Source organism: Rutidosis leptorrhynchoides, chromosome 7 (genome assembly GCF_046630445.1).
Source record: "Rutidosis leptorrhynchoides isolate AG116_Rl617_1_P2 chromosome 7, CSIRO_AGI_Rlap_v1, whole genome shotgun sequence".
Taxonomy (NCBI): Eukaryota; Viridiplantae; Streptophyta; class Magnoliopsida; order Asterales; family Asteraceae; genus Rutidosis; species Rutidosis leptorrhynchoides.
Window position 1 is genome coordinate 274,053,689 of NC_092339.1, and position 9,721 is coordinate 274,063,409.

Sequence of the window (9,721 nt, forward strand, 5' to 3'; positions counted from 1 at the left end):
TTCCAACACTACTTCAAAACATTCATTACTTAAATTTGAATTTTTCAGAATTTTAGAAACTACAATAGTTTCCTTTTTGATGTAACACTGATATCGCGAAGAGATAAATGATTTCAGATAAGAATAGTTATGAAAATATCTTCAGAAATATCGAGGATATTTATAATGAAAGATACGGTAATATCTTAGAATTTTTGAATTAAATTATGATGAAGAAATTCATTCACGATGATTTAGAGTGATTAAGAAGTAAGGTATTCGCTAAAGATTTCATCAGAAACAGAATCATCGGGATTCTTTATGTACAAGTTTAGTCCTTGTGATTTGTTCAGAGTCTCCTTCATGGTTTGCACAATCAATTTTTCCAGTACAAATTTCCCATTGAGTGTTTCCAACACTCCATTCTTTATCATTAAACTTTTGACTGTTAAGGCAGTCTTCAGTTTTCACTGCTTCATCAGCTTTTTTTTCAAAGTTTAATGTATTGATTCGTAGGCTGGGTGCTTTTCAGAATTTCAGAATGGAAGATCATATTTCTAAGAGATAGATGTTATATGTATACATATAACTGTTGATGTAGTAACGCTGCGAGATTCAGAATACTGATTGTTAGTTCTCAGTAATTGGTATGGCACTTCTCGTTACAAGATGCGGATGAGTATATGATAAGGTTTTAATGAACAAATATAATGGTTCTTCGGAGAGACTTAAGTCAATGAGTAATGAAGTTGCTGGTAAGTTTACTGCTAATGTGGTGGGATATAAATGGTTCTCCGGTAACGATGATGAAGAGGGTAATCTTTATAATAAAGTTTATTCGAATGAAGAGTTAAAATTGATTTGCTGAAGCTATGACAAAATTGGCTACTTTGGAAAGGAATTGCAAAGTTATTTTTGTAATAACAACGCCAAAAGAGCTAGCACAGATACATGTTAAACGTTTACTCAGGTTCTGAGTGTTTTCAGGTGCATAATTATATGCATCAATATTTTCTTCCGTAGATGAGATGCAGTTGATTCATCCTCTCGATTGAGGTGTTTTCAAGAATTATGAAATTTTTGAACGCAGATTGTAATCGTCAAGATGCAAATGAGGTTTAGGATGAAATCAAGTGGCAAACTTGAAGAAATGTTTAGTTTCATATGTTATAATCGATATTTTAATTAATTTTAATTGTCCAATGTTGGTAGTCCTCAGTTAGTAGTTCAATAATTCATATATAATATTCTAATTAATTAATACGTATCGTGACCCATTGTATACATGTCTCAGACTCGATCACAACTCAAAGTATATATATTATTATAGAATCAACCTCAACACTGTATAGCTAACTCAAGCATTTCTGCATATAGAGTGTCTATGGTTTTTCCAAATAATATATATATAGATGCGTCGATATGATATGTCAAAATCTTGTATACGTGTCCCGATATTTAAAGTGCGTAAAATAAATAACAGAAATTAAATGACGATAAATAAAATTGCGAGAATATAAATTGCGATAAATAAATTGCAATAAATAAAATGTAATCAGTTAGCTAGGATTTCGTTAGCGTGGATTCTTAACAACATTTCTCATAGTTAATTTGTTTGTTTCTAACAAATTTTATTTTGTCCAACGTTTTCTTCATTATGCTACTTGTTGGATTCTGATAGGTCAAAATCCCAATATGAAATTGAATGAAAATGGTTATTCTGCGGTGAACAGATTCGTATATCTGTGGATGTAAGTAGGAAAGTAAATGACTGTTGAATCAGATTGGAAGAATGTACAGTGTAACTTATTAATGTGAAATCTTAATATTCCTCGGGTATTACCTACCCGTTAAAATATTTTCACCATTAACACTTTGTATAAAAGAATTTTTAATTACAATCTTTATGAAAACATATGTACATATATATTTTCTTCAGATGTAATCATGGATTTTTGAGTTAATATCATATTAATCTCATCTGATTTTCGGTTGGAACTAGAATGAATAATCTCCAAAACTTTAGAGATTACATAATTGCCATGTCGAACGAGGATAAATGATGTAGAACGTCATGTAGAACGTCATGTAAAACGATGATTATGCTTAAGGTATAGATTGTGATGTTGAGGCATGTGATGTAGAAACTTGGGTTGTTGGTGGTACTGGTGTTGATGCTGAAGCTGGTAAGTTTTACACCATATTCTCCAAATTGATTACTCGAGCGCGAAGCTCGTTGACTTCTTCCATTACTCCAGAATGATTGTCGATTGGGACGAGCGGATGAATAAGATCTAGAATTTGAGATAGTATATAATCATGACAAGCTACCCTGGAAATGAGGCTAAAAAAGGTGTTTCGGATAGGTTCACCGGTAAGTGCTTCAGGTTCTTCGCCAAGAAATGAATTCGGTTGATGGAAAGGATTGCCTTCTTCGTGTCTCCATTGATTAAGTAGGCTACGAACCCATCAGATGAATTGGGGATGACTGATTGGTTGATCCATTTCGGTCACAATGCTTTCGGAGCTTGAGTGAAACTCCATATCGGAATCCGAGGGACTTGAACTTGTGGCGAGTTCCATTTAGTACGACTGAATAAAGAATTTTTTGATATGAAATATATTATGGGATGTAGATTAGTACCCTGCAATACATGATTTACATATGCATATATAATACTAAAATCTCATAAGTTACGGGGGAATCTATGGAAGCTGTCAGGAAAAGTCTATAGTAACAGATACGCTAAGATATGAATTTTGTCTATATACTATCGATGCATTAAATGCAGTAAGACGTGTCTAGACTTTGAGGATGATAACCAAATAATTTTCGACACGAAATGATAAGCAAAACTTTTGACATGCAGACACGGTCGAAGTCCAGACCCACTAATGCATCTAAACAACTATCAGTTAGACACACTAATGCAAGACCTGGTTCGCTAAGACCACCGCTCTGATACCACCTGTAGTGACCCGTCCTAATCCATCTGGACGAATACATTACATTTGGTTACATCGCGAGGTACTTGACCTCTATATGATACATTTTACAAACATTGCATTCATTTTTAAAAGACAAACTTTCATTACATCGAAAGTTGACGGCATGCCTACCGTTTCATAATATATCCAACTATAATTGACTTAATAGTAATCTTGATGAACTCAACGACTCGAATGCAACGTCTTTTGAAATATGTCATGAATGACTCCAAGTAATATCTCTAAAATGAGCAAATGCACAGCGGAAGATTTCTTTCAAACCTGAGAATAAACATGCTTTCAAGTGTCAACCAAAAGGTTGGTGAGTCCATTAGTTTATCATAAACAATCATTTCCATTAATTTAATAGACTACAAGATTTTCATTTCATTTCTCATAAATAACATGCATCTGCATAAAAATCATTCATATGGATTGAACACCTGGTAACCGACATTAACAAGATGCATATAAGAATATCCCTATCATTCCGGGACATCCTTCGGATATGATATAAAAACTCGAAGTACTAAAGCATCCGATACAACAGATGGGGTTTGTTGGGCCTAATAGATCTATCTTTAGGATTCGCGTTAATTAGTAGACTGGTTTACTAATTCTTAGGTTACCAAGCAAAAAGGGGCATATTCGGCTTCGATCATTTAACCATAGAATGTAGTTTCAATTACTTGTGTCTATTTCGTCAAACATTTATAAAAGGTTCTCAGTCCCAAAAATATATATTGTAAAAGCATTTAAAAAGAGAGTAATGAAACTCACTATACTGTATTTTGTAGTAAAAATACATATGACGGTATTGAATAACTGAAAAATGCAGGATTGGCCTCGGATTCACGAACCTATATCATTTATATCTATATTAACACATATAATTGAAATCGAATGAAGTTTAATATTATTAGTGATATATTTGTTATTTTAGTAAATTGTATGTTATATGTATTAAATATGATTTTATGTAACAAATTGTTATTTGGTAAATTAATATAAATAAAAAGTTGTATTAGCTTATAATAATAATAGCAATAATAATAGTAATAATTTTTAATAATAAAAATAATTACAATAATAATAATAATCATGATAATAATAATATTATTAGTGGTAATCAAAATAATGATAATAAAAATATGGTTAGTAAAAATAATAATAGTGATTGTAAAATAATGATACATATAATAATAATAGTAGTTTTTAATAAAATGCTAAGTTTAATAATAACGATAATGAAAATATTAATTTTGAATATAATACTTAATACTTACTAATAATAATAATTATTATAATAATAATAATAATAATAAATATAATAATAAGATAATAATAATAATGAGTAAATAAATATGTAACTACCTCAAAGAAGTAGCCCTTAAAAAAATGCCCAAGCCCGGGTTTGAACCCGCGACGTCCCACTAACCCGAATACATCCTTAACCACTCCTCTGACTCCGCTTTTTCTGATTTAATTATCTCCTAACTTCCTTTTAACCTATAACTGTTTTCATTTTCATAATCCAATCATCATCATACCATAATCTTGACCATGTTCGTGATTATCATCTCCATTATTTAATCATCGTTTTATTATACTTGTATCATCATTATTATCATTAACTCTACCCTATCATCATCATCGTATACAAAAACATAGGACATCACGACTTTGTCACCATTTCGTTATCATAATCAAAACTATCATCATCACCGCTCTAATTCGCATCTTTATAATCATTCTATCATCACCCTTGCGATTGATCAACCCAAAAATAAGCTCACCTCAACACCATAATATTATCATCATCTATATCGTCATTAATTATAAACCATAATCATCATTCACGGCATCATCATGTATCATCATCTAATATGTACCTCACTATCTATATCCAAATCTTCTTAAAATATGCAGTGGACCAAGAGTTAGACATATTGAGTCCATTTTATGTATATCAACCCACTAAACAAAAACCCAAAAAAAAATATCCAACCCGTTAAGATAGTGGAAGGGAGTTGTCGGTGCATAAAGTGTTGGTACAGGAATGAAATCAACAAGTTGCAGCAGCCATTATACACTCTCTTTATTATTATATATATATATATATATATATATATATATATATATATATATATATATATATATATATATATATATATATATATATATATATATATATATATATATATATATATATATATGCGATTAGCAGAAATTATCAAACGTAACCGCATGAGCAAGTGTACAGCGTATATACAATGATCAATGGTATTCTTATTGATGGGAAACAGTTTATAGAAACAGTTAGAGTAATCGAACGAAATTGTTGATGATGGTGGTTGTTTTTGTTTAAACCGTAACAGGAAAAAAAAATATAGTCCTCATATGGTGGTGTTTGATGGTATTGTGATAAAACTCAATCGATTTAATGGCGGTTGTGGTGGTGATTGAATCCGAACAAGAAGAGAAGTAAGAGGCAAGCAAACCAATGAGGTTTGGTTTAAGTTTGTTCGAAACAGAAAGTAGACATCAATAATGGCAGGAATTATAAGGTGTCGGTTTAAGGCTTTAAAGAATAAGGTGTTGGTTTGTGGGTTTTGAATTCGAACTGAAATAGTGTAATGGCAGTTCATCATCGTTATCGTGTATCATTTTCATCATTCCATAGTCATCACATAACCGTTATTGTGATATCATCGTTATTATTTTCATCCTCAACTTTATCATCAAGCCTCCACAATTCATCATCAATACCGTATACCGTATTATCATGAGCTCATCATCACCCGTATCATATACATATCGTTTTCATTCGTGCAGAAATATTTTCACTGGAACATGAATTAAACTGCAGCAGGTTTGTTATAATAATTCGGCCCAACATACTTGGGAAACAGCCCAACAGTAGAAATTGAAACATGCCCAACTGTAACTAGTGAAAAATATTGGTTTCTTTACATAACAAGTGGGGTTCGGTTTAAAAAAAATTAACAGGAAAAGGTAAGTTGTTGTAGCCATAAGCGACCACTTCCATTATCTTCATAATCATTTATTTAATTCTCACAGCCCTCATAATTATATTACACCTTTTATAAATCAAGTGGGGAAATATCCATTTGTGATTGTCGGCTAATGAGGAAAAGAGAAAAAAATATAACACGCCACATAAAGGTATTATTTGTTTATTAACAAGTGGGTTTCATGATGAGTTTATCTAGCTTCTAAACCGGTGCTGTTTATTAGTAGCAAGTTGTAGGATAGTTCAAGCAAATGAAGAGTTTAACAAGGGTGGTGATTAATGGTGGATGAAGTTGGTTTGGTGGTATAGGATCGATGAAGATGATAAAGGTGGTGGGTTGATGTTTGTGTAGCTAAAACAGAAAAAGTAATAGATGCAGCATGAAAGTAGCTGTAGGTGTGGTGGCGATGGGTTGTGATATTTGCAGTTTAACGAGAGGAAAAGAAGGGAAAAAAATATAGAACACGTACCCTAGTAGCAGTGAGCATGAAGTTTACTAGTTGTTTATGGTGGAGCTACGCCGGTGGTGGTGCTTTTGTGGTAATAGAAAGTGGGTTTTGTTCACTTGAGATAGAAAGAAGAAAAGAGAAATTGCAAATGGGTGTTGATTGTGTTGTGTGTTTGGTTTGTGTCTATGCATGAAATGTGTAAATATATATACTGCCGTAATGTTTGTTATGTGAGGAGAAGAGAACAAAACCCAAACAGTGAACTCTACTTCAATAATTCTAAATTGTGGATCAGTTTTCTCTAGTGGTTATGCAAAATCCATATACATATATATGTATATCTCTTATGTCGACATAGAACAAAACAAGAATATATAAAAATTAAAGTAATATAATATAATAATAATACTAATTTCTCAATTGATGAAACATGTGAAAAGGATTAAACAGTTAAGCAGCCATATATTTTGGCTTCATCTTACTGACAGTTTTTCACGGACTGTGTATCGTGCGAAATCAGTGGCGGATAAAAAGTACACAGATAAATTCTAAAATTTTTAAATTAACTATATTTATTTATTTTGGTCATTATGGTATAAAATTCCTTCATTAATTTATTAAATAAAAATTACATCAACTGTCCCTCTCAAATCTGGGTAAAATATAAAAAGTGTTAAAATTTAATAACTAGATCCTAAATACATTTTTAGTAAGCCTAAAATTTATAAAACTCATTTTCGAGTCACCGTTTATTTTAAAATCATATAAATTTGAATTTAACTTACTTAATATCAACCGGGATATCAAATGAGTATTATAATATCCTATTTTTATTTTATTTTACATAATTAAATTTTAATAGCAATAACATATAATATTTCAAATTATACTTTCAATTACCATTTATATATATATATATATATATATATATATATATATATATATATATATACACACACACACACACACACATATCTATTTATAATTAATTGTTCGTGAATCGTCGAAACTGGTCGAAGGTAATTGAATATATGAAACAGTCCCAAAAATTTTGAGACTCAATATTACAGACTTTGCTTATCGTGTCGAAACCTTAGAAAGATTAAGTTTAAATTTGAACTCTTGAGAATCTATTTGCTATGATCACCGGTAATAAAGCAAAGCGATCAGTTGAGATGTCGGCTACCAGCCAAAAGCTCTGCGAATGAATCGCGGGTTGTTTTCTTCCCGCTAACATCGTCATACCAGTCACTTTGGGGGTGTACAATGGCACCACTGACCCGGATGATTTCCTGCAAATCTTTGAGGGTGCCATGAAAACCCAACATTGGAGTGACGATGTAGCATGTCATCTTTTTCCGACTGTCCTGTAGTCTGCCGCTAGAGAATGGTTCGCCAAACTGCCACCAAACGGCATCACATGCTTCGCAGACCTACCTGAGAAATTTCTCATGCAATATCAAAATCTACGTCGGCACACGTTTACACATCCGTATGCTCATGAAATACCAATGTATCGGGGGGAGAAAATTGAAAGCTTCATCACAAGGTACATGCTGGAGTGCCAAAAAATCCCAGGGCTCCCGGAAACACAACAGATTTTCGGGTTCATAGCATGCCTAGACAAAGACGCACACCCGTCGCTTGTCGCTGAACTTCGGTGGAACATCCCGAGCACATTCGCGGATGTTGTGACGGTAGCAAGGCAATACCAGCATTTCGGGCGAGAAAGGCAAGCCGGGTACCACCGAGATGAGAAGAAGGGAGATGATGAAAGAAGAAGCGATAGCAGACACGGTCATAACAGTGGCCGACAGAGTGACAACCATCACAGAAACCACAACAGCCATGGAAAAAGCCATGACAGTCACATGCATGATAAAAGCAACCGAAGACCATATGATAAAGGATCTTTAACCGACAGCCTGACCAAAAATCTAAGAGAGATACTGCTAACAGAGCCGGTGAAAGCCAAATTCACCCCTCCGGCACCATTGGAAAAATGGGAAGGTCAAAAATTAGACAAATACTGTGAATTCCACGAAGATAACGACCATGACACTAATGAATGTAAAGCGTAAATGTGCGATATCATTGCAAAAATCAAGGCCGGTGAACTTAATCACTTACTACAGGGTCGGAAGTTTAAAAATGTTGATCCCAACAAAACATTCAGCTGGTAGAAGGAAGACGAAAAGAAGCGTGAAAAACAAAGGACAAAGTCGTCGTCAATATGATCAGCATTGTGAAGGATGAGCTCATTCCACGTAGCTCCGGGAAAGACACCACAATCATGTTCCCAAAACTAACGGAACGACACTCTCAGGAGGAACTGGTAGTGATTGACGGCTTGATAGACGGTTTTCGGGTGAACGAAGTGTACACCAACACGGGGAGTGAGGTTGATGTCCTGTATGCCCATTGCCTTTCCCAACTACCAAAATGTGTTGGAAGAAAAATGAGGCAGTCCAACGCTATCATCTCCGAGTTCACGGGTTCCACTAAAGAACCCATGGGCAAACTTAAGGCAACGATCACGGTAGGTGCTCAACCCTACCTCCGTAGTGAAATCATTGACTTTTATGTCCTCAAATCTGTGACTGCTACAAATGTGATACTAGGAAGAAAATTCTTCAGGAATTTTGGTGCAATAGCCTCCACAGCTCACTGTTTGCTCAAATTTTCAACCCGGCAAGGCGTGGCAACGATTCAGTCCACTCGACACCCCTTCCCGGGAAATGAGAACATTTAAGCTAGGCAAAGTGCCGTTTCAAGAAAGGCACCACACGTCTTAGAAGAAAAACGTGTGTTTGTTCTTAAAAGGCTGACTTACTTCTCTCCACCGACACGCTCTACTAGAAAAAGCCCAACCAAGACCTATGAGGTCGAGCAGGGGATCGACGGTTGGCATCACCGGCTAGAATGGGGGGAACCGTTTAGTGACATGCACGAAATAACTGAACCCTTCAATCCGGCACTTAAACTTTCCAGACCTACAAGTTGTGAGAGCTCCAACCAAGACATGACACCGATTGAAGGAAACAAAAGTGGCTAGGCGCCACAACTGAAGTTTAGTTGGATATTATGGTTGAAACTGATCACTTCAATCATAGTTATCTTGATGTTTATGTTTTTCTTTTCCAATAAAGAATCTATGTATGACTTTCCTTTTTAGGATGAATAAAAGAATTTTTACCGTTTACAATAACTTAGTCATTATATTATTTACAACGTTGTTCACATAATAATAACTGGCTAGCGGCAAACGGAT

The 9,721-nt window shown here is 34.0% G+C and overlaps 1 protein-coding gene across 1 annotated transcript; it reads left to right on the forward strand.

Annotated features, from left to right (window-relative positions):
* Positions 1–8,683: 8,683 nt before the first annotated feature.
* Positions 8,684–9,202, forward strand: LOC139860021 (uncharacterized). Its single transcript, XM_071848794.1, has one exon. The coding sequence runs from the start codon at positions 8,684–8,686 to the stop codon at positions 9,200–9,202; it is 519 nt and encodes a 172-aa protein (XP_071704895.1).
* Positions 9,203–9,721: the final 519 nt, after the last annotated feature.

Coding starts and splice junctions, on each gene's coding strand:
- LOC139860021 (XM_071848794.1), top strand. CDS start 8,684: ATGATCAGCATTGTGAAGGATGAGCTCATTCCACGTAGCTCCGGGAAA.